Source organism: Misgurnus anguillicaudatus, chromosome 2, assembly GCF_027580225.2.
Source record: "Misgurnus anguillicaudatus chromosome 2, ASM2758022v2, whole genome shotgun sequence".
Lineage (NCBI taxonomy): Eukaryota > Metazoa > Chordata > Actinopteri > Cypriniformes > Cobitidae > Misgurnus > Misgurnus anguillicaudatus.
This window is the reverse complement of record NC_073338.2, coordinates 2,240,036-2,266,614: the sequence shown is the minus strand read 5'-3', so window position 1 is coordinate 2,266,614 and position 26,579 is coordinate 2,240,036. Positions and strand designations below refer to the sequence as shown.

The 26,579-nt window shown below is 39.5% G+C and overlaps 1 protein-coding gene across 1 annotated transcript in view; it reads right to left on the bottom strand.

Moving 5' to 3' along the window:
• The window catches only part of adcy1b (adenylate cyclase 1b), a 579,599-nt gene that overhangs the window by 393,794 nt on the left and 159,226 nt on the right, over window positions 1-26,579 (bottom strand). The window contains exons 6-7 of the mRNA XM_073871739.1: window positions 13,274-13,432; window positions 9,394-9,535 (exon numbers count right to left, since the gene is read on the bottom strand). Coding sequence (XP_073727840.1) covers window positions 9,394-9,535; window positions 13,274-13,432 — 301 coding nt within the window. The remainder of the gene's footprint in view (window positions 1-9,393; window positions 9,536-13,273; window positions 13,433-26,579) is intronic.

Here is a 26,579-nt window from a genome sequence, read left to right as displayed (position 1 = left end):
CATGTCTTCTATTCTATCCCATATTAATTCCAACTCGGCTTTGGTAGCAGGTGGATTGGCCTGTAGTTCTCTCTCAGCCACTTCTAGAAACTCCACTCATTTTTCAACCTCATCCAGTCTTGTAATCAGGGCGGATAATTTAGCCTCCACCGATGCAGTCGTTTTGTGTATCTCCGCAATTCCCTCCAAATCACTTGAGATTTTGGTAAAAATTGTATAAATGTTGGTGCTGTCTTGATTCGCAAGTGTAGACTCGGTCTCGGAGTCAGCTAGCATTAGCTCCCGGCTATCTTGATACTGTGTAGCGTCGGGCGTATGGGAGCGTAAATGCCTTTTTATATCCCCGCAAGCCGAAGATTTCATGGTTTTAGACATTCTTTAATATCAGTATTGCTCTGATGATAATGCGAATACGGTTTCCACCGTGTCGCGATTATTAACAGGATAATTGTAGCAAACAGAAGCGGAGCTCACTGCTAAGCTGCCTTCTCTCGCATCGTGTCACGTGACTCCCCCCAGTTACACACATTCTTGACAAATAATAGTACATATGAAAAGTTCCAATCAGGATTCAGGCCCCACCATAGCACAGAGACAGCAGCGCTGCTTAAAGTTACAAATGACCTCCTATGAACATCCGATCGTGGTGAAATCTCAATCCTTATATTACTAGACCTTAGCGCAGCCTTTGACACAATAGATCACACAATCTTACTCAATAGACTAGAAAACTATGCTGGTATCAGTGGTCAGGCTTTAGCCTGGTTTAGGTCGTATATCTAACCAATCGCTATCACTTTGTTTATGTAAATAAGGAAGAGTCATATCACTCCCTGGCTAAATAAGGTGTACCGCAGGGATCAGTTTTAGGTCCTATCCTGTTCTCGTTATATATGTTACCTCTAGCAGACATAATTAGGAAACATAACATAAGTTTTCACTGCTATGCGGATGATACCCAGCTTTACATCTCGTCACATCCCAGCGAAACACACATTTTCTAAGCTAACAGACTGCATTTGCGATGTTAGTGACTGGATGGCACATAGCTTTCTCATGCTAAACTCCAATAAGACAGAGATAATTATTATCGAACCGAATCGCTACAAACATAATATGACAAATTGCAAGTTGCCCATAGATGGCTGCACTGTGGTGCCATCTTCCACGGTTAAGAACTTAGGCGTGATGTTCGACAGTAATTTATCCTTCGATAGCCATATCTCCAATGTCTGCCGCACAGCATTCTTCCATCTTAGAAATATCTAAAAAATATGCCATATGCTGTCTGCATCAGATGCAGAGAAGCTTATCCATGCTTTTATGACCTCTAGAATAGACTATTGTAACTCGTTACTCGGAGGATGCCATGCAAATCAGGAAAACAAGCTTCAGCTAGTTCATAACGCTTCTGCAAGAGTGCTTACTCGATCTAAGAAGTATGACCACATAAGTCCAATTCTGGCATCTTTACACTGGCTACCAGTTAAATATAACATACAATTTAAAATATCACTAATCACCTACAAAGCCTTAAATGGCCTAGCACCCTCATATCTTAGATAATTACTATCAGAATACAATCCATCACCTGCACTGCGGTCTCAAAATTCTGGTCTCTTAATTATCCCTAAAATATCAAAAGTGTCTAAAGGTGGAAGATCCTTTTCCTACTTAGCCCCTAAGCTCTGGAATGATTTACCAACCGTTGTCCGAGAATCAGACACAGTAGATACCTTTAAATCTAGACTTAAAACTTTTCTCTTTAACAAGGCATTCACATAATTTGTTTTAGTAACGGTGCACTTGAACGGCCTATCTCTAGCCTCACAGAAGAATACAAGTGCATCAAAGTGAGGATAAGCATTACCCTGGCAGAGTCTCAAGATGCAGCCATACAAACAGCTCCTCCAAGACTTGCAACTGGGAGGAAGTGGACCCCAGCTGAGGCTGTAGAGCAAGCACAATTCGCTCTCAGACATGGAAACATAGTGGGACAGGTGCAGCAAGGAAGAGGCGGGCTTGGACCTGGAACTAGTTGATCTACATGGCACAAGGTAACATCTGCAGAGGAGAAAGTTGGTAGTTGCTGAGAACCGGAATCAACAGGAAGCAGAGTGATGTGCAAAGGCAGTGGCACAAGCCAAGCAGGGCCAGTGGACTACCTGGGAAAACCTGGATCAACATAAGATCACTTGGAGAGACAAGTAGGAGATTAAAGGAATCCAAATAAGCTTCCTTATTAGGGCGACCTATGATGTTCTTCCTACACCTAAGAATTTGAACCAGTGGTTGGGAAAAGATCCAGCATGCCCTCTCTGCCAAACCCCAGCAACTCTCAGGTACATCCTCACCGACTGCAAAACCAGTCTGTCCCAATGCCGTTACACCTGGGGGCATAACCAAGTCCTACGCCAACTGGCAGTTATTCTGGAAGGAAGACGATCCTCCGTTAATGCCCTCCCTCAACCATCAGCCAAACACTCATTCACTATCCCTTTCGTGAGATCAGGGCAGTGCCAAGCAAATCCAGCCACAAAAGTGGATAGCACCCTCTTGGATGGTGCACGGGATTGGAAAATGCAAGTGGACCTAGATCAGCAACTCAAGTTTCCACCTGAGATTTTAAACACCAAGCTCAGGCCAGATCTTGTTTTGTGGTCAACTTCAAAGAAGTCCCTGTTAGTCGTGGAACTGACTGTACCATGGGAGGCTGCAGTGGGAGAAGTGTACGAACGAAAAAAGCTGAAGTACACCGATATAGCTTGTGAGGCAAAACAACTAGGCTGGCATACACAGGTACTTCCGATAGAGGTTGGTTGCAGAGGATTTGTGGCTACATTCATAGTCAGGCTCCTGAAGGGGGTAGGAGTTCGGGGGCAGGCCTTCAGGAAAGCCATCAGAGCACTGTCAGAGGCAGCAGAGCGAAGCAGCAGGTGGATCTGGATAAAGAGGAAGGACCCCAACTCGCCTGCAAAGAACAATACGGAGGGGTAAAAGCAGAAGGGGGCTCACCTGGGATGCCAGGTGGTGCCGTTGAGCTCTCTGGAGGTGTTGTGGGCCTATTAACGAAACACCAATGAAGGGCGGTGCCCACCTGAAGACCCTGATGACGTTCTTACCCCTCTCCCACAAATTAGAAAGTGCTGATTACTAGGGATAGTAACATCTAGTCCTATGAGCTGAACCAAATGGTACTCATCTCACAATAGCTAGTTTGTACAACCTAATAAATAAATAAACTAAATCCTCATTTTCATCAACACTTCAAAGCATGGTAAATGTTATTAATATTCTTAAGAAATTTGTTTAATCTCTCCTTACTCGTTTACATATGTGCAGCAAACCATGAGTCGGGCATAAACTTTCAAAAACAAATGTCACGTATAAAATAGAAAAGGCTACATATAAGGAAAAAAACATGTGTGTGTGTGTGTGTATGTGTGTGTACATGTGTATACATATGAATGGCCCCTACGCTAATAGGATTTTGTTGTCTTTCTTCATGTCTCGTCCTCGACCCCGAGGACAATGAGACAAACAGACCCAGTTCTGGTAAATGTGAAAGTCGGCACACCTCTGATCTACTGGCTGACCTTTATGCACCATCTGCAGCACTTGTATCTTCTGTATCTACAGCAGCAACTGCATCATTCAAATCATCTGCATCAACTGAATCATGTGAGTTTGCACTGACTTTGTGTTGTACTGGATCTGCTTCTTGCTCTTCTGTTTCCCAGGAAATTCCTCCAGTTCATGAACCCGAGTCTTCTGAGCTCCCAGCCATGGCTGGAAGGTTCGAATCTGAGTCACCTGCACTTTCAACCATGACTGGAAGATCTGAACCTAGGCCCTATGCACTTTCTGTCACAAGGGAATCACCAAAGTCAAGTGAATCATCAGAATCACAAAGGTCACATGAGTTCTCTGCACTTTCTGTTATGGCTGAGAAGTTGGAATTGAAGTCCCCTGAGCTGTCCCCAGATCTGTGTCGACCAAGCTAACCGAACCCAAGTTTTCTGAATTTGCTGTTCTGACTTTAAGGCCTGATTCTGTGCTCCCTGAGTTTCCTGTAAAAGCCAAAATGGTTACTCCTGAGTTCCCTGAGTCCTGCAGGCCAGCTATTATGGTCACTCCCAAGCTCCAAAAACTCTCTGCCCATGCCAAAATAGCCATATACAATAGACTTTCAATGTACCCTCAATCTCACAACCTTGCTAAAGTGGCAATGCTTGATTCACAGAGTCTCTCTGCCCTGTCTAAAATGGTTGACATTGAACTCTCTGCCTGACCCAAGATGGCCGTCCAAGAGCTCCATGAACTCTCTGCCTGGTCCAAAATGGCTGCTCATGAGCTCCCTGAACTCTCTGCCTGGCCCAAGATGGCGATGCCCAAATTAACCAAGCTTTCTACTTTGTTTGCCTCTCATTCTCTTTCACTGGCCTTGCCAGCCTCTCTCTCTCCTTTCCCTGTTTGCAGGCCCAGAGCACCTCCAGCACCACAATTGGAAATCACTCTGACCAGTTCTCTGATTCACCCTGCTGCTATGCCTGCTGCTCCACTCTGGTCTCCAGTTCTGCACTGGTCCCTGGATCCACCACCCTGGTCTACAGCTTCACTCTGGTCTCTGCCCTGGCCTTCTGCTCCACCGGCTCCATCCTGGCCTTCTGCTCCCCCCGGCTCCTCCCTGGCCTTCTGCTCTGCCGGCTCCTTCCTGGCCTCCTAGCCCTCGACCACTACATGGACCTGGCCCACCGTCCCTCCCCTGGTTCTGCTTTTGCTACACCACCCTTCTGGACTTCCTGAGGAGTGTCGGGAATCCACTCCTGGGGGGCTCTGTTATGAGAGCCAGAATGGCTCCCTCTGCTGGCCTGCAGAGGTGTCTCTCATCTGTCACTATCCGGATTACATTACCCATCATCCCTTGCACTACCAGTTCCTCACCACACCTGTTTCCTGTTTGTAATCACCTGGACTTTAAACAATTCTCACACACTCACACTGCGAAGTCTTGCTAGCCTGGTCTACAGTTCTGAGCGATATTAATCCTGTTATTCTGTCTTGCCCTATTTTTGACCCTTGCCTGTTTATTGTTCTGTGATTGTTTTCTGCCTGCCCTGACCCATGCCTGGAATATTGACTACTGATTTTGGATTGCTTTTGATGTTGTTGTTTGCCTGGTGTATGACCCTTGCCTGTTTTGTGGATTACTCTTCAATAAAACCAGCATTTTGATCTAACCGGTTTCACACTCATTACACCCTCGCTGGCCAACCAAACACTATCCTGTGTTCATTTTTAAAATGGCCAAGCAATACCTTTACCAGAGTTCAATAACAACTCAATACACTTCATCTCTTACTAAATTTACCATGATAAAGTTACCTCGATATAATATATATATATATATATATATATATATATATATATATATACACACACACACACACACACACACACACACACACACACACACACACACACACACACACACTTGTAATATTTAGTTTTAAATTCACAAGTATACCTCATCATGGTTTTACAACAGAGAAAGTAGTTTCCTCTTACATTACTGCCTACAAGGCTCATTTTGCAGCTCACTATGCTAGTTTTTTGTTTTCTCAACTGTCAATCACAGATTACTCAGGAGCATTCACACCTACTCGCATATTGCCTTTCTAACCAAAAAGTGTCTTAGAAATTCTAAATCAATATATTGTTTTATTTGAATGTTTTAAAAGTTGTATGTAATTATTTTAAAGAAAAAAATCTAGACTACTAGATTCTGTTTTGAAAAGTCTTGTGATAACATGTTTAGTATGAGTTTTGTGGATTTATATCAGTGAAAAAGTCCAATACCTTTAAAAAGTCCAATATGTACCAATTTCCGATTTTAGAAGATTCCGATTTTCTCTATACAAATAAGAACTTGTGTCAAATAGCTTTGGGTGACTGCTCATGGACAATATCAAGCCTTCATGCTGAGTGAGCGACAATCCGCCAAAGTTAAAATTTCTCAACTCGGGCATCAGCCGCAAATTCGCTTCAAAAAGCAAAATGCACAAAAAGCACCATTCGCGCAGCATTGCGTCTACTGTGCCGTGCCAAACGCTTCATCCGCACCGCGAGACCTCCATACGCGCGTCAGCGCGTCTTCACATTGACTTAACATTGAAATCACTCGCGCTTGACACCTCTACTGCGGCTGGTGTAAACGCAGCATTAAGGCGCATTGTTGGCACGTTGCTATTTTGAGGCAACTAAAATAGACAACGCCATTGACCATCTAAAACATGGTCTAAAGTCTAAAGTAAATGGCGCAATGTTTTTTTTGTTAATTACTAAGCGCATTAGTAATGTGCGCCTATAAACAGGCAGACAATGCGCATTTGCTTATCACACACATGGATGTGCAACAGCACACAAATGTTTTTAAATATGGAAAATTAAAGGATTAAAATGTAAAAGATTATGGAAATAAATGAGGAACGATTATGAGACATGAGAAGGCATACAGAGCTGCTTCACCTGTAACATGGTAAGTGATTAAATGTTTTGCTTTAAACAAATGCAAATATTGCATCTATTTTTAAATGTTTTTAAATGAAGAGCTCTTTTCTAAACCGCAATAAACACCATTTAAAAAAATTAGTTTGTCATGTCATTTGGCTGTGTACTGAACCTATTCACTGCTCCATGAACATTTCATGCCAAATCACTGTAGGTACAAGATGCCGTTCTTTTCCAAAATGCGATAAGCGCAGGAGCCTATTTTTAAGCCTAAACGCGATTTATACTCTCGACCAATCAGAATTCGATGAGCGTTCTACGCAATCCAATAGCGGCGCTCTGAACAGAGGTTTGTTTATATTCATTCATTCCTCAAAATGAGCGCTTTAAACGGTGTAAACACTTTTGATGGCCTTGGTGAGCCAGTGGGACCTACACCTGAGGTAGAAAACACCAACTGGACAAAGAAAAAAAAAGAAGGATCGTCACTCAGGAGGCGCGTTACAGTTTTTCTCAAATGCTAAAACACAAAAGCCAATCCTCTAAACCAAATGACCAGTTGTCTAAACACATTTACTAAATATCCATAATTTTCCAATATTATAAACACATTTCACACGAAGACACAATTTACAAAACACAATCCTCTGTTCTCATAAATCTTAACACGTTTTTCTTTGCTAAAACACAAGTTGCAAAAGAACTCTGCTCATATTCTCAAATGAAAGCTCATGTGATGCAAAATGCTTGCCACAGTGAGCAATATTTGAACACAATGAACACACCTGGCGTCATTCATTACACAAAACGACTAAAAATTGAAGACACTTGTTGCTAATGCTGTGAACACATGTATAAAAGCAAGTTCAGAGTGCACAGTTTTTGCGGAAGATTCCAGACAAACAAAATGGATGAAGGCAGATTCAGGGAAAGAGGAATTCGAGTCAGAGGAGGGAGAAGAGCTGGCCATGGAAGAAGAGGAACAGGCCAACGAGGAAGAGTAGTTCACATCAGAGGAGGAAGAGGAGGAGGCCAACAAGGGAGAGGAGGAGGCCAACAAGGGAGAGTAGAAGGTCCAGGAGGGAGAGCAAGACAACCTCGCACCATCATTATGGACGAGATGTGAGCAACAGTCATTGACCATGTCATGGTCCATGTCATGACAATGGCTAAAGCAGGACTAAGAGTGCGTCCAAACCTGAGTAGGTTCAACGTGGCCACCATTATCAGGGCATTTTTAGATTTGAAAGAATGCCACATAGAGGTGGGAGGGTTGCCATATTTACAGCGGCACTAGAAACCCATTCTGTGGATATGGTTCATGAGAACGACCTCATCAGACTACGGGAGATCAGAGACAAAGTCATTGCAGATGATGTCAACTTTGAGAGCAATTATGATGTCAGCTTGTCCACAATAGACCGGATTCTCCGGCGCCAAAAGATGGGGATGAAACAGGTCTATAGGGTTCCCTCTGAGCGCAACTCTGCTCAACACAAAGACCTACGTTACGAGTATGTGCAAGTAAGTATACATCCATGTTCACAGTACAGTTAGTGGACAACAGTTGTGATTGACTGTTGTTCTGAACACCTGTGCACTTTCACATTTTCACAGAGAATATTACAGATGGCCAGACCTCATGAGTACCTCTTCCTGGATGAGGCTGGCTTCAACCTCCAGAAACTAAGGCAAAGAGGCCATAACATCATTGGCCAAAGAGCCATCACTGAGGTTCCTGGCCAACAGGGGGGTTATATTACTCTTTGTGCGGCAATGGGTTTGGAGGGGCTTGTCCACCAGCATGCTGTCATTGGGTCTTACAACACCCAACGTCTCCTCACCTTCCTAGAGGAGCTAAAAGACATCCTCCTAGACCACCACCAACAACACCCTAATCATGTTTTCAAGAGTACTGTTGTGTGCAATAGATTCTGTTTTTGCATTGAGTTGTGTTACAGTAGTGTACATGCAGAATTTACTATAGATTTATACTATTCATATGAAACTCACAAATCTAAATGTCTAATCCTCTGCAGAGATCGAACATCCATTACTGTAAAGTTTCTAAGAATATGCACTGGCTCTTATGAAACAAAAAAACCTTCTCACAAATTGAGCATTGTGTTTTCAATTGTTTTGCTGTAGTGTGTAATGATGTGTATAGTGTTTAAATTTTTGAAAGCTTCAAGCCTCTCTTTTGGTGTGAAAGTTTGAGTTTTGAAGTGAGAAGGTATGGTTGTGTTTATGTAGCTTTAGAAAATGGTGTTGTGTTTAGACATTGGGGAACATGGAGGAAATGTTTGTGAAATGTGTTTTAGCATTTGAGAAAAACTGTAATACATCCAGATTAATCTCATGTTAATACATCATCCGGAGAAGGTACCTGTTTGCAAGGCGATCTTCATCAAAGTGTTTTGTAAGCACAACGTTTGTTATAGAATTGGCTCGCTTAATACAGTTTGTAGGTTTCTTCTTCAAAATTTACATTTACAACTATTGAAATGGATTTTAATGGAGATGAGAGCTGAGACTCATTGGTTTATTGCACGTTATGGCCAAAACACACCCATTACTCAATACGAGAATAGGAACAACCCTTTTAGGCTGTGCACTTGGTGCATAAACAATTTTTCCTGTCGTTAAATTAGCAAAAGTGGATTCAGACACCCCGTTTAGACTGTGCGCGGTGTGCTCTAATGAAGGAGTAGAACCATCTCAAGGAGGATCAAAAGAAAAAGACAGCATGTGAGTTAAATATGAGTGTCAGAGCAAAGGGTCTGAATACTATAAAAACTAGTAAGAAATTATACTTCTTAAAATTAATTAAGGAGTAATTAGTTTTAAGTCGGAACAGCTACAGTATTAGAATTTGCAGTGTACCTTTCTGCGGTGACTTGGTACTATGAAGAATGTTTCAATGTCATGTTGAAGCAGGAAAGAGTGCCTCTCCTGGCCATTTCCTGGTTCCACCTCATAGTCTCCATTTAGACATTCCAGTGTAGAGCGTGTGATATGCACTTTCCTGTTAACAGAGACCCAACCTAATTAACAGCCTTAACCAATCATATGAGAGAAATACATGTGCAGTTCAAGACCTTAAAGCCCACCTGTAGTAGATATTTTATCCCTTAATTTTTTCATGGTGCACAGAACAGTCCTCCTTGATGGATGTGCTCACAGCGGGTTATAATTGGTTAAATGGTAAGCCTAATATGATTGGTTAAAGAGCACGACAACCCAGGTGGGAGGAGGAGCACTGCCAGGAGATTTTCAAAATAACCCACACAGATCCGAGGTGATTCACTCATGATGTGCACATTCCATAATAAAAATGTTTTGACATTTTTGTGCAAATAATTGTATTTAACATTTGTGAAATGTATTCTATGAGAATATAATTTTATTTAAAGCATGCAAATTGTGTCTCGTGAAACCCATTTATATATCCCATATCTGATTCAGATCATACATATATATTTTACTAATCTCATAAACTTATATTTTATTTACAATAGAATATATGTAACATATCAAATGTTGAAAGTGAGACATTTTTAAATGTCATGCCAAATATTGGCTCATTTTGGATTTCATGAGAGCTACATTCCAAAAAAAGTTGGGACAGGAAGCAATAAGAGGCCAGAAAATTTAAATGTACATTTAAGGAACAGCTTAAGGACTAATTTGCAACTTATTAGGTCAATTAGCAACATGATTGGGTATAAAAAAGCCTGTCAGAGAGTGGCAGTGTCTGTCAGAAGTCAAGATGGGCAGAGAATCATCAATTCCCCCAATGCTGCGGCGAAAAATATTTTTCTGAGTTTCTCAGAGAAAAATTGCAAAGAGTTTGAAGCTATCATCATCTACAGTGCATAATATCATCCAAAGATTCAGAGAATCTGGAACAATCTCTGTGCATAAGGTTCAAGGCTGGAAAACCATACTTGATGCCCGTGATCTTCGGGCTCTTAGACGGCACTGCATCACATACAGGAACACATAGCTCCCATTCAGACATCGTCTCTTTCAGGGAAGACCTTGCATTTTCCAACATGACAATGCCAGACCACATACTGCATCAGTTACAACGTCATGGCTGCGTAGAAGAAGGATCTGAGTATTTAAATGGCCAGCCTGCAGTCCGGATCTGTCACCCACAGAAATCATTCGGCACATCATAAAGAGAAAGATGCGACAAAGACAACCTAAGATAGTTGAGCAACTAGAAGCCTGTTTTAGACCAGAATGGGACAACATTACTATTCTTAAACATTGGTCCTCCTCCAGCTGTTCTTTATGTACATTTAACTTTTCTGGCCTCTTATTGCTACCTGTCCCAACTTTTTTTGTAATGTGTAGCTCTCATGAAATCTAAAAAGAGCCAATATTTGGCATGACATTTCAAAATGTCTCACTTTCTACACTTGATATTTTATCTATATTCTATTGTGAATAAAATATAAGTTTATGAGATTTGTAAATTATTCCACTCCTTTTTTATTCACAATTTCTATTCTCTTTTTCTGATTTGGGGTTGTATATATACACATACACATTTTATATATATATATATATATATATATATATATATATATATATATATATATATATATATATATATATATATATATATATATATATATATATATATATATATATATATATATATATATATATACATATATATATATATATATTATAATGGATTTTTGTTAGGTCGGACAATGATTACCAAATTTCTCTCTCATGCTCCTCATAACCACTGAACACAGTCAAAAAAAAACAACAACCAAAAGTCAAATTATTATGGATGGAAGTTAAAAGTGGTGGGTACAAAATGACTCATGACGAAATATGGTGGGTACGCGAACCCACCGCCACCGAAATCGACGCCTATGAAAACATCCCTCCCTCTGTTTTTTTTCACAAATCGCACCGTGTATATATACATACATACATACATAAACACACACTGACACACACACACACACATACATACACATATATATATATAGATACAGTCAAGCTCAAAATTATTCATACCCTTTGTAACTATGACCAAAGAAGGCTGTGAAAATAAATCTGGATCGTTAATAAGGTTTTGATTTTTTTATCTGTTGGTATTTCATAGAATCCATGATGCCATGTATCTGATCAAGATGTCTAGGATTTCAACAGATAAAAAATAAAAACCTGACTGTCCCTGTTAGAAATCATATACTGGGCCATGGTTGGATCTTCTTTCAGGGCAATGATCCTAAACAAACTCAAACTCAAAACTAACACAAAAATGAGTCACTGAGCACAAAATGAAGTTTTAGCCATGACAATCCCAGTCCCCTGACCTGAACCCTAAAGAAAATTAGTGGGATGAACTGAAGAGAAGAAGCAAACAACATGGAGCTGAAATCTGAAGGATCTGGAGAGATTCTGCATGAAGGAATGGTCTCTAAACTCTTGTCAGGTGTTCTCCAAACTCATCAGGCATTATAGATGAAGACTCAGAACTGTTCTAATGGGAAAAGGAGGTTGCTAAAAGAATGTAATGAAAGGGTATGATTAATTGTGAGCAGTGTGTATTAGAAAAAAATATTTCTCTAATAATGAGATTTTCCCCCATTTTAAAATTATTCCTCTCCAATGAAAGGTTGGATTTTTGTAGATTTTTTAAAGTAAAGATCAAAATTATTAATTTTGCAGATTTTTTTTCACAGCCTTCTTTGGTCATATTTACAAAGGGTATGAATAATTTTGAGCTTGACTGTATATATGTGTATATGTGTGTATATGTATATATGTGTGTGTGTATATATATGTATATATGTAATTATATATGTGTGTGTGTGTGTGTGTGTGTGTGTGTGTGTGTGTGTGTGTGTGTGTGTGTGTGTGTGTGTGTGTGTGTGTGTGTGTGCGTGCGTGCGTGCGTGCGTGTGTGTGTGTGCACTAATGATCAAAAGTTATAAAACACTTTACTTAAATATTATAAATAATCTTAAATAATGTTTATTTTAAAAGTTTATGGTTAAATGTTTGAAATTACTTTTGTAGACAAAAATATACCTGTCCCACACTGATTAATATCTGTTATTAAAAAAAAACAAAAAAATTATTTTAAAGAGTTATTTTTAAAGTAAATGATTTAGCCTGAATATTAAAGAACAGTAGTCAATAAGAGCCCAGTTTAAATGTGAACTCCTTCAATACTCTTTAAAATTCACCCAAAGGTGACACTTTAAGAAACACAAGTTCGGTTTTGCAATTTCTAGGCAAAGGGTGACTGCACTTCAGATGTAATGGTTTAAAACTTTTGACCGGTAGTCTGTGTGTGTGTATATATTTAGGGATGGGACGGTATGAAAATTTCCTATCATGATTATAGTGATTAAGGTTAGTAATATTATTATGGTTTTGTTAAAATGAGATGGAAATGTTCAAAAAGAACTGATACAAACACTGAAAACATTTGAACAAGGTTGTAATGATAATTAAATTTTAAACGATAATACTAACCGTCAGAAAATTTTATCGTGGTTAATTGTGAAACCGGTAATCGTCCCATCCCTTATATACACTTTTGTGCATGTGAATTAGGTTTTATGCATGTGAAACTGGTTACACGTGTGCATCATGTCTTACACATAAGTAGTTAATGAGACTAAAATTGCTCAATAGTTAACGGGTTAAGGCACTCACACTGCATATATAAGAGCTCATAAAACATTATATTGAATTGATTGGGTTAAATCATTATACTCACCCAGGTAGTCCACTAGCTTCCATCACATTGGCTAACGTCACATCATTTGACCACACATCATACTGCCACTTTCTGAGACCCAAGACACCACAGAGCACACGGCCTGTGTGCATTCCTACACGCATGTTCAGTTCCACATCAGTGGCCTCGGCTACTGACCTGCTGGGCAGATGTTAGGGCATAATAATATGGCTACAGCATGTATCATTACTCTTTCACCTTATATCATGTGACCTTAAAGAGCCAGTAAGATGACAATTTTAAACATCCTATCACTGTTTATAAGTCAAGGACAACAGGTTTAAATGCATGCAAGGTCAAAAAACACTAATTTTTACAAAATATAAATTTAAAATTACCCCATTTCTCAGAGATCCCCAAACGATTCGTGTGAAGCTGTCCAACGACTCAAGTCTGCCTAAACCCACCTTTCAGTAGCCTACTCTGTTCTGATTGGTCAACTGACAGAGTGTCTTTGCACAGATCACAGATCAGTCGCACAGACCACAGATCAGTGGCACAGACCAACAATAGAGCAACATGTATTGACCTCGTGCTAACATGGTTTACTGAGAAGACATTGTCAACATAAAAACACATCATTCATCATTAATCCAGGCAATAACAACGACGATTGAAACTAACATTTTACACTCATTTAAGCATTTATGTAAACTAACCGGGTCATAGCAAAACCGTAAGTGAGCATGCGTTAGTCGTTTGCTAACGTGACTCTCTGACAGTAAATTAACAGTTTAAACAACGACATCATTCATCATTAATCCAAGCAATACAAACGACAATCGAAACTAACAATTTTACACTCATTTAAGCATTTATGTAAACTAACCGGGTTATAGCAAAACCCTTAGTGAGCATGAGTTACGTTAACCGCTTGCTATTGTGACTCTGACAGTATATAGAGTTTAAACAACGATATCATTCATCATTAATCCAAGCAATAAAAATGACTATAGACATTTTACACTCATTCAAACACAGCGTGAGCTGATGTTTACACACACTAACTAGCTGTGGGCGGGTCATAGTTTTCGTTTCTCCCGCGGGCAAGGCTGTAGGCGGAGATTAGTATCTCATGTGACGTGGATGCGTTCGTGTGACGTGGCAAATATCAGGAAGAAGACTCACTCCCTATAACGACTCGTTTCAGCGATTCGGAGTCGACTCCCTGCTTTAGAAGCCAATAACTTTATTAATCGTGCACTTTTTGGTTCAACTACTTTACACGTTGTTTACATTGATGGACAGCTACATGACACACTGCAATAAAGGTTAGTTTCAATTTTGGATCTGTGTGGCTCTTTAAATCAAGCGTGTCCCTTCTTATAGCCTAAGGGTTTTTGTCCTTTTATTTGTTTTCTTCTTGTATTCATCTATTTCCTTTTCCTTTCCTAAGGTTAAGCTTAGCCCTGCACACCTGTTGCCAATTTAGTAATGACTGTCCAATTTGTGCTGCCGCTATCGGTTCTCAGCTGTGTCACTTCCACAATCACCTTTCAAGCTCTGTTATGAACCTGGCATTCAGAAGGTCTGTCTGTGTGTGTTTTGCTGTTCATGAGTATTCAATGAGTACACCCTAAAAAAATTCTTTAATCTAATATTTTGTATGGCCTCCATTTTTTTTAAAGCACTAATTCTTCTAGACATAGAATAAACAAGTTGACAACATACAGTAAGATCTTTCATTCTCCATTCTTGAACAATGACCTCTTTCAGATCCTGGATGGAGAATGACGTTCTGCTTGTCTCTTTAAAACTCCCCATACCTCAACCTGGGGTCTGAATCACTTTTACCCTGTGCTTCTTCTAAAATGAATTAGTGACCTTAGATGTGTGTTTTGGGTCACAATCTGTAAGGAGGACACAGAAACAGTGTAAGTATTTTATAACTTAGGGCTAAATATTTTAATATTACATGGTATGTATGACTTATATGCTAAAAACATGGGAAATTACAAATTATTTATACAGTAAGTAATTTATAACTTTGGACTAACGATTGAAATATTAGGCCTACGTGATATGGCATAGGCTACATGTAAAACAATCTTATGTTTGAGAGTAATTTAGCGAGAACACACACATTCACTAAATTGGCTTGATCACTCTCCACATATAGCTGGTGCGTGGTGATCGCACTGGCGTCACACATGGATTCTGCAAACTGTGGGTCTTCATTCAATCATAGACATACACCACATATATTTTTGGAATAATATAGGTAGGCTATAAAAATATATTTAGGCATAGGCTAAGTTGTTTTTTTTAACCACGGGGGTACATATTTTATCATTTCATGATGCATGATGATGGAGATTACTAAACAACAAATCTTGAAATTCTGTTAATGTGTTTATGCTATTTATTAGTACGATACAATTTATTAGTACGATACAATTACAGAGTATATATAACATCTGCGATCTTTAAATTATAGTGGCACTTAAGTTGTTACCCCCTTGTTTCACATAGTTAAAGAGTAAATTAGTTAAGTCATTAAGTTAAAGGGGGGGTTTAATGGTATTTCAAGCATTCTGACTTATTAACACAGTTATAGAGTTGTTTCCTCATGCTAAACGTAGGCAAAGTGTCAAAAATGCAGTTGGGCGTGTTTCAGAGTATTTCTGTGCCGAATGCACTTCGCCAGGGTTCGTACAAGTTTCGGCTAATTTTTTTCGATTATGGTTCTAACTGACGTTTCAGGGGTTTTCGATACGTATCACTTCTTTATATGGGCTTCCGCCGGAAAACTTCCCCCGGAAAACCCCGCCCAGCCGTCAGTCAGCGGGAGACGCTAGAGCTTGCTAACAGCTTATCACGCCATTCAGCTTTGTTTAATTTCAAAAGTCAACAATGGCACAACAAGAAGTGTGTTTTTGGATGTAAGGAGAAGACATCCAGCCTCATGGAAACAATGGATATAGTTTATTATCCGGATTAGCAGCGGAGTTTTGCGTGTGTGTTTGATGCGGTGGATTTTCAGAACCGGGTCATGACGAGTTACACGTGGTAAGTAAGACTTCTGTCTTATGTTGGAAATAGGTGCGTGTATATTATATAAATGACACGAACATGTAGTGAATCATACGTTATAAGTGTTGTATAGTGTTGCATGACTCGTACTCGCTCCTCCCGTGTTATAACTCCTCCTTCTTCATTTTTTCGTACGTTATCGGAAAGATTCGTTAAAGCTAATATTTCTTTTATAAATCTGATTAAACTAAAGGCTCTTCAGAGATATAAAGGATGTCATACTACTCTATAGGTACTCCAGATTGATATCAGAAATGCAGAAACAGCGTGTGTTACGTGAGCTTTAATGAAAGGCACTTATAGGGCCCTATTTTAACGATCTGAAACGCAAGTCCGAAGCGCAAAGCGCAAGTGACTTTGTGGGCGGATCTTGGGCGCTGTTGCTATTTTCCCGGCGGGAGAAATAAGTCTTGCGCCGGGCGCAAATCAATAAGGGGTTGGTCTGAAGTAGGTTCATTATTCATAGGTGTGGTTTGGGCGTAACGTCAAAAAAACCAATCAGAACGCTATCCAACATTCCCTTTAAACGCAAAGGCGCAAGTTCCATGGCGGGTTGCTATTATTATGACGGATTTGACAGGCGCACGCCAGGAGCGGTTCACAGCCGAGGAGACCCACGTTCTTGTAAGAGCAGTCAAAGACAGAGAAGATGTTTTGTATGGGGATGGGAGAAACCCGCCCAAATCAGCGTCGGCTAAACAGGCGTGAGAGGAAACAGCCGCAATTGTCTCATCATCTGCGCCAAGCACTACAATGATGTCAGGAGACGGGGGGATCCCAAGCTTGCCAGCATAAATCGGGCACGCCGGGCACACAGGAGGACATCGCTGCGTCCACCCTCACCGCTGAAAGGGTTTGGGGGCTTTGAAATCGGACACAAGAAACGCAAGCAAGGTTCAACCCCAAAGTACACTTACAAATCAAGTTCACATACATGAAGGTTTCTTATGAAAACATTTTAATTATTATTTACATAAAATAAACGTAATACAGCCACACAACAACTTATGAAAATATTTTTATCGTTATTTGCATGATAATTGTTTAACGCTGCCACACAAAATAAATAAAAACTATCACCACAATGCTCACCACAATGATTTCCCTTATCTCATGTGTTAATATTTTTATTGTAACAATTTATGATTGAATGATTTCCCTTATCTTATATTTTTTATTGAAACAATTTATGATTAGCAAAAATAACTGTTGCATCTGTGTAGATTAGATAAGCAATGCGCGTTGTGCACGCTATACATTATGGTCAAGCATGCGCCCTTAAAATAGCATAATGAACCACGCGCAACGCGGCACTGACTTTAGACTAGTTTTTTTTTGTTAGTAGCGCAATTGTTTTTTGAAACTGCAAAATAGCATCAGGGATGGTTTGCGCCGGAACACGCCTCCTTTTTTGCACTGAACCGCCCAGGGAGCGCAAGTTCATTTCCTAGTTTGCCGACGTGCGTCTGTGGAGGGAAAAACCCGCTGTGCGCCAGTGCAAAGTACAAAATGATACATGCGTCACTGACAAAGTCAATTGCGCTGGGTGCAAGATAGGGCCCATAGTGTGCGTATGATACCTAATAACAAACATTACTGATGTGCCATTTTTGCATGCAGTATCTGTGTCCTTTCTTGTACCATTTAAACCCAAGCATTAAATACCATACGCATTACTGGGTAAATTCACTAGTACGTCCACAGTAACTGCATGGAAACAGGACTGTAAAATAAAGAGTTTAGAATTTTCAATAAAGGTTACTTACCTTAACTCTTTCACCGCCATTGACGAGATATCTCGTCAATTAAGAGAAAACCCTTCCCCGCCAATGACGAGATTTTCCGTCTTTCCGCAATACCGCTATTATCCACCAGGTGGCGCCCTTCCGCAACTTTTTAAACCTGGAAGTATTGCCCTATGGCAAGCAGCTGCATGTCCGTGTCTGTTTTAAAGATCGCTCTGAATGGGATCTCTATTAAAAGTCTGTCACAAAAATGGAATTATCTCTGCTTTTTGCTCAAAATGTGGTGTTTTGCAGAAACCTACCCATATTCAAAAGCTGATTACAAAAGAACCACTGAAGGTAGGACTAAACGTTTTTTTTGTTTGAAAGCAGAGGGTCTGTTCTTTCATTTGGTATATGGTATGTTTATATATTTAAAGAAGAACATTTTCTGGAAGGATTAAACTTTGGTGAAAATCATGAAAAACGCTGGCGCTGGCAGGCAACTTTTTTTTAAAACGCTGGCGGTGAAAGAGTTAAGAAAGAAAACGAGTACAGGAATTTGTTGAGTCATCAAGCAAAATTAAAAACAGGCAAGGCAACTATGGTGAAAACAAAGCAAGCAAAACTAGAACTATTTCCTGTAGTTACTGTGTAAATATACTGTTGTTTTGTGTTGTTGTCAATTTTTTTATCCCCTTGTTTCACGTAGTTACAAAGTAAGTAAAGCATCTGCGGGCTGTAAATTAAAGTGGCAATGCGCAAAGTGGCAAAGTGGCTTCTTGTTTCATGTAGTTACAGAGTAAATATAACATCTGCGATCTGTAAATTAAAGTGGCACTTGTTACCCACTTGTTTCACGTAGTTAATCCAACCAGCTCTTTCTTTAACTGTTGCTAAAAACGCGACCTCGTCTGAAAAAATCATAATACATTTACATTGAGGCTGTACTGATGATGCTCTTCTCATCAGTGTTGTTGTGTTAAATATGAGTGGTAGTTTTATTGTATATCGCGTATAGCGCAGACAATTTGTTGCAAATTCATAAATATGAGAGAATACACGGTTGCTGTTAATACAGAACATGTGCACGGGCATACTGCATCATAGGTAGGGAGAGAGCTCGGACACAGACTCACACCAAAACGGGTATATGTGGGAAACACTACTGCTAACCTTTCGTTAAGTCATGAACACGATCAGTTGTCTTCTCTGTTATTACATCCGTGACTGGTGACTTTTCGTGAAAAAGAAAGTACACGGAGGAACGCGGAGTTAAAATACTTTTCACTGTTACGTGAGAGAGGCACGCTGGCGCTGCACGTAAAGAAGAGAGGGGAGGGGTGCGCGCTGTTGAGGTGCTGACCGCAACGAGAGAGAGAGAGCCTATAAACGGGAGGATAACGCGGGTTTGCTTATCACAAAGTACATGAATGCGCAGCAGCACAAAAATGCTTTTAAATATGGAAGATTAATGGATTGAATGTAAAAGATTATTATTGAGTCTCTTGGACATAAATGAGGACTAATTATGAGATGTTAAAAGGCACAAAGAGCTGCTTCACCTGTAGCCTGGTAAGAAAATAAATGCTTTGTTTTAAACAAATGCATCTGTTTTTAAATGTTTTTAAATGCTACCTCACGGATTTATTGTAAATGATGACTATGGTCAGATGAGAAACATTTTTAAGTAATGCTAAAAAAAACTCTTTGCTAAAAAAACGCTGTCCAAAGTGCTGAAACGTGCGGATAGCCGTTTGTAAATTCTTTATCTCCTGTTTGTTACAAATAAAGTATTTATAGAGTACAAACCTTATCTTACATACTTGTAAATTATTTTTTGATGATATTGGATAGCCATACATTTAAAGCAATTAAAAGCCTGCTTTTTTACTTCCATGACTAAGAAAACGGGTTTTAAAGGTTTTAATTAAAAAATTTACAATTGAAAAACAACACAATTTTTTTAACATTATTCTTAAACTGGGGATCTTCTTCCTCCGCTTAGTTTTTCAGTTTACAAAGTCTGTCATCTAAATAGGGATTAGACATAGCGCCAGCGCAACAGGCTTTTAAAGGGGATGAGAGCTGAGACTCTCATTGGTTTATTGAACGTTACGCCCAAAATACTCCCATTACAATAGGACCAACCCTTTTCGACCATGCGCTCGGCGCACAAACCATTTTTCACGTCGTTAAATTAGCAAAAGTGGATTCGGACACGCCCATTTAGACGTTGCGCTGTGCGCTTTAGACAATGCGGTTAGATCGTTAAAATAGGGCCCTATGTGTGTTCGCATGGATAACCTTTTTAAAGATGTCCAAAGTGCGACAAAAGACATTCAGGACTTAAAAACAAGTCTCCAGTTTTCTCAGGCTGAAGTAAATGAGATGAAAACTAAATCAAGCAAGATGGCAGAAAAACCATCAAGCCAATGCAGAAAGTCTCTGCGAATACCAAGCTTCTTTAAACAGCTTAATAGGTAAACTGGAATACATGGATAACACATCAAGAAAAAAGAACATTGTGATCGATGGAGTTCCCAATGTAAAGTCTGAATCATGGATTGAAACCGAAGCAAAAGTAAAGAAACTTTTTCTGCAGCATCTTAAAATTGAACCAAAGCATATTGAATTTGAAAGAGGACTTCGAATTGGGAATTACGATTCTACTGGACGACCAAGATCTATTCTAATTGAATTTCTATGGTATAAGGACAAACAAGAAATACTGAAGAGAGCAAAGTCCTTAAAAGGCACAACCATCTATATCAATGAGGATTACTCTGACAAGGTCCGTATGAAGCGAAAAGAACTGCTTCCTAAACTTAGAGAAGAGAGGAAAAAGGGGAACATCGCTTTTCTAAAGTATGATCAACTGATTGTATATCCTCCTCGATCCAGTTAAAATGCCTTACATGTAAAGGTATTTAACTGCTGCCTTTTGTTTGGACTTTTTTACTCTTAATGTCATTCTTACAAAGTTTTTCTGCAAGACATTTGGTCTTTAATCCAGATGATAGTGATTTTATATTTAAGGTCGAGGGATACATGTCATTATTATAATGAAGTTGAATTTAATGCACTGCTCAAAAATTATGAGCAGGACATGTTTTCTGCCTTTCATTTGAATAGTCCGTAGTCTACCTAAAAATTTTGACTTATTCATACAGTTTCTATCAACCTTAGAACATCAGTTTTCTGTGCTTGCTTTTACTGAAACGTGGCTGAATGATGACATCAAGCAATTTTACTCTTTACCTCAATATAATGAAGTACATTTTTGTAGGACTAATAGAAAAGGTGGTCGAGTTTCTCTTTTTATTCATGAAGATTTATTTCAGACCATCTCCCTGTATTTCTGCTTTTTACAAATTCTCACTAAAAAAGCAAACCTAGTAGGAAACATTGTATACTTACTTTTAAATCTGTTGAGTCTTTTAAAAGGTCACTTGCTGAGATATCATGGAATCATGTCTTCGGACATCAGGATGCCGAAAAAGCGTATCAGACATTTATAAATATATTTTCATCTTTGTTTGATAAATGTTTTCCATCGGTACAAAGCAGGAGTAAAAACAGGGATATATCTAAGCCATGGTTTACACCTGCATTAAGAAAATCTTCTATTAATAAAAACAAGTTGTATAAAAAATCTCTCATTAGTCCCACACCTTTAAATATTGCGTATTATAAAAAATATAAAAACAAATTCAGCAAAGTTTTAAAAAAGGCCAAGAAAAAATACTTTTCTGTTAAGTTTCTGCACAGTTTGATTTAGGGAGAACGAGAAAAATGCACGGGACGGCGAATGTTTTTGGAGATGGATGCAGTGACACCCTTTTAAGGACTGAAGTCCCACCCCCGACTAGTGGGCTTAACACCACAAATCTATACCCACCGAGCTTTATTGAAATCCGGACGAGCAAGGGAGTAAAGGGGAGACGGGGACGCGACTGCGCCAGCCATCTCCCTGATGCCTGTCTGGGCTTCACAGTACTCCCCTACTCGACTCAGAAACCTCAGGAGGAGGGCCGAGCAAGTGATAACATAATGCCATACATAACTTTCAATCACTCCTCTGCGCTTGGCAATTTATGGCCCGATTCGGGGTTTTATTGGTCTAGTTTTGAAGTTTTGGCCTTGTATTGTGGTTTGTATGTGCACAGAGTAGCGTTTCTTTTCCTTATATGTAGCCTTTTCTATTTTATACGTGACATTTGTTTTTGAAAGTTTATGCCCGGCTCATGGTTTGCTGCACATATGTAAACGAGTAAGGAGAGATTAAACATATTTCTTTAGAATATTTATTAATAGCATTTACCATGCTTTGAAGTGTTGACGAAAATGAGGATTTAGTTTATTTATTTATTAGGTTGTACAAGCTATCTATTGTGAGATGAGTACCATTACTAAAACAAATTATGTGAATGCCTTGTTAAAGAGAAAAGTTTTAAGTCTAGATTTAAAGGTATCTATTGTGTCTGATTCTCGGACAATGGTTGGTAAATCATTCCAGAGCTTGGGGGCTAAGTAGGAAAAGGATCTTCCACCTTTTGACACTTTTGATATTTTAGGGATAACTAAGAGACCAGAATTTTGCGAACGCAGTGCACGTGATGGATTGTATTCTGATAGTAATTCTCTAAGATATGAGGGTGCTAGGCCATTTAAGGCTTTGTAGGTGATAAGTGATATTTTAAATTGTATGCGATAATTAACTGGTAGCCAGTCTAAAAATGCCAGAATTGGACTTATGTGGTCATACTTCTTAGATCGAGTAAGCACTCTTGCAGAAGCGTTTTGAACTAGCTGAAGCTTGTTTATCTGATTTGCATGGCATCCCCCGAGTAGCGAGTTACAATAGTCTATTCTAGAGGTCATAAAAGCATGGATAAGCTTCTCTGTGTCAGATATAGACAGAAATATCTCAAAAATACGCCATATACTAAGATGGAAGAATGCTGTGCGGCAGACGTTGCGGATATGACTATCGAAGGATAAGTTGCTGTCGAACATCACACCTAAGTTCCTAACCGAGGAAGATGGCACTACAGTGCAGCCATCTATGTGCAACATGTAATCTGACATATTATGTTTGTAGCGATTCGGTTCAATAATAAGCATCTCCGTCTTATTGGAGCTTTAGAAAGTTATGTGCCATCCAGTCACTAACATCGCTAATGCAGTCTGTTAGCTTAGAAAAAGTGTGGGTTTCGCTGGGATGTGAGGAGATGTAAAGCTGGGTATCATCCGCATAGCAGTGAAAACTTATGTTATGTTTCCTGATAATGTCTCCTAGGGGTAACATATATAACGAGAACAGGATAGGACCTAAAACTGATCCCTGCGGTACACCATATTTAACCAGGGAGTGATATGACTCTTCCTCATTTACATAAACAAAGTGATAGCGATTGGTTAGATACGACCTAAACCAGGCTAACACCTGACCACTGATACCAACATAGTTTTCTAGTCTATTGAGTAAGATTGTGTGATCTATTGTGTCAAAGGCTGCGCTAAGGTCTAGTAATATAAGGATTGAGATTTCACCACGATCGGATGTTAACAGGAGGTCATTTGTAACTCTAAGCAGCGCTGTCTCTGTGCTATGGTGGGGCCTGAATCCTGATGGGAACTTTTCATACGTACTATTATTTGTCAAGAATGTGCGTAACTGGCTTGCCACTACCTTTTCTAATATTTTCGAAAGAAAAGGGAGATTTGAGATTGGTCTAAAGTTATTAAGCTCTCCCTGATCAAGCTGTGGGTTTTTAATCAGCGGTTTAATAACTGCTAGCTTGAAAGCTGTTGGAACGTATCCTATTTTTAGCGATGAGTTAAAGATATGTAGTACTGGGGTTGACACTACAGGGAATACCTCTTTAAGTAGTTTTGTGGGAACGGGGTCTAATATACAGGACGATGATTTGGATGATGTGACTAATTTAGAGAGCTCATCTATTGTAGTAGGTTTAAATGAATCAAGATGTTCATATGGTAATCTAGTGTTTAGTGAACTAATGGGTAGAGTGATGGCTGCTTGGGTAGCTACGATGTTTTCCCTAATAGCCGTAATTTTGTTAGAAAATAAGTTCATGAAATCGTTACTATTGTGTTGAAGTTTACTATTGGGTTCTGTTTGTTCTTTGTTTCTTGTCAGTTTCGCAACTGTGCTAAAGAGGAAACGAGGGTTGTTATGATTTTTTTAAATGAGCGTACTAAGATAGGTAGATCTGGCAGTTTTAATAGCCTGTCTGTAGTGTTGAACACTCTCTTTCCATGCTGCACGCCATACCTCTAACTTTGTGCTTCTATAATTTCTTTCCATTTTTCTAGCTGCCTTTTTAAGAGCTGCTGTGTGATGGTCATACCATGGAGCTGGCGGTTTTTCTTTGATTTTCTTTTTTCGAATGGGAGCAACGGCATCCAGTGTGTTAGAACAGACATTGTTCAGGTTTTCTATTACAGTATCTAGATCGTCACAGTTATGTGCTACATGTTTCATTTGGGACAGGTCTGGAAGAGTGCTAATAAAGCTATCTTTAGTGGTGGAAATTATTGTTCTGGCTAGTCGGTAGCATGTTGTGGATTGAGTGATCCTATCTAGAAGTACAGTGTATGACACAAGGTAATGGTCAGAAACACTCTGAGGTGATATTTCGATGTCATTAATATTGAGTCCGAGTGACAGAATTAAGTCTAATGTGTGCTTACGAGTATGCGTGGGCCCTGACACGTTTTGTTTAATACCGAGAGAATTTAGAACATCCATAAACGCACGTCCTAATGCATCTTTTGAGTTATCCACATGAATATTAAAATCACCAACGATAAGAGCTTTATCTACAGTGACTACAAGCTCAGATAGGAAATTTGTTATTTCTTTAAGGAAATCTGCATGGTGGCCCGGAGGTCTATAGATTGTAGCTAAGACAAAAGAAAGCTGTTTGTTGTTACGATCAGTTATTTCCATATTTAATAACATTAGTTCAAATGAATTAAATTTTAGTTCAGATTTTTGGTTAACTTTAAAAATGTTGTTGTATATTGTAGCTACACCACCCCCTCTCCCCCTTTAATCGAGGTTCGTGTTTATAATAATAGTCTTGTGGGGTGGATTCGTTTAAACTAATGTAGTCATCTGCTTTAAGCCAGGTTTCTGTTAAACAGAGTGCATCTAAGTTTTGGTCATTAATTATTGCATTAACAATAGGTTCTTTATTAGCAAGCGATCTAATGTTAAGAAGGCCGAATTTTAACATTTGAGGTTCATCTGGTAATGTATTGTTTTCTAATTTTATGTTAATCAAATTTGTACGTGATGTGGCAAGCGGTGCTCTGTATTTGCTTGTTCGGGGAACAGATACAGTTGAAATGTGTTGATATTCTGGTAAGATCGACTCGAAGTGCTGGGATATATGTGATCTTGACATATCATGCCAGCTAACAGACAGACGGTTAAGCCGATCCGTCTGTTTCCTGACCTGGGCCCTGGATAGTCAGACTATATGCACTCAGCAATACACCGGCTGAGACATCTGTTAAAGGTGCCCTGGTTATTGGAGATTCTATACTCAGGAACGTTGGCATTGAGGCACCAGCCACCATAGTCGATTGTATACCGGGAGCCAGAGCGTCTGACATTAGATCCAAATTAAAGTGCTGGCTAATGCTAACCGTAAGTTTTCTAAGATTGTTATTCACGCCGGCACGAATGACACCAGACTCCGCCAGTCGGAGATCACCAAAGATACTATTAAAGAGGTGTGTGAAATTGCAAAAACAATGTCAGACAATGTAATTTGCTCTGGTCCCCTCCCCGCCTACCGGGGGGATGAAACTTACAGTAGATTAGTGTCTCTTCATGGCTGGATGTCAAAGTGGTGCCCTCAGCATAACGTAGGATTTATAGACAATTGGAAGCATTTCCGGGGAAGACCTGACCTGCTAAAGAGAGATGGCCTCCATCCGTCTCCGGAAGGAAGTGCTATACTCTCTAGAAATCTGACCAATAGTCTTACTTTTGATATTGTCTGACTATCCAGGGCCCAGGTCAGGAAACAGACGGATCGGCTTACCCATCAGTCTGTTAGCTGCCTTGACACGTCAAGATCACATATTTCCCAGCACATAGAGCCTTTTTTAACAGAGTACCAACACATCTCGACTGTGTCTGTTCCTCGAACAAATAAATACAGAGCACCGTTTACCTCGTCTCGTACAAATCTTATTAACATAAAATTAGAACACAATAAATTAACAGATAAAACTCAAATGTTAAAATTCGGCCTTCTTAACATTAGATCGCTTACCAATAAAGAACCAATTATCAATGAAATAATTACTGACCAAAACTTAGATGCACTCTGTTTAACAGAAACCTGGCTTAAAGCAGACGATTACACCAGTTTAAACGAATCCACCCCACAAGACTATTATTATAAACATGTTCCTCGTCTAAAAGGGAGAGGGGGTGGTGTAGCTACAATATACAATAAAATATTCAAAGTAATCCATAAATC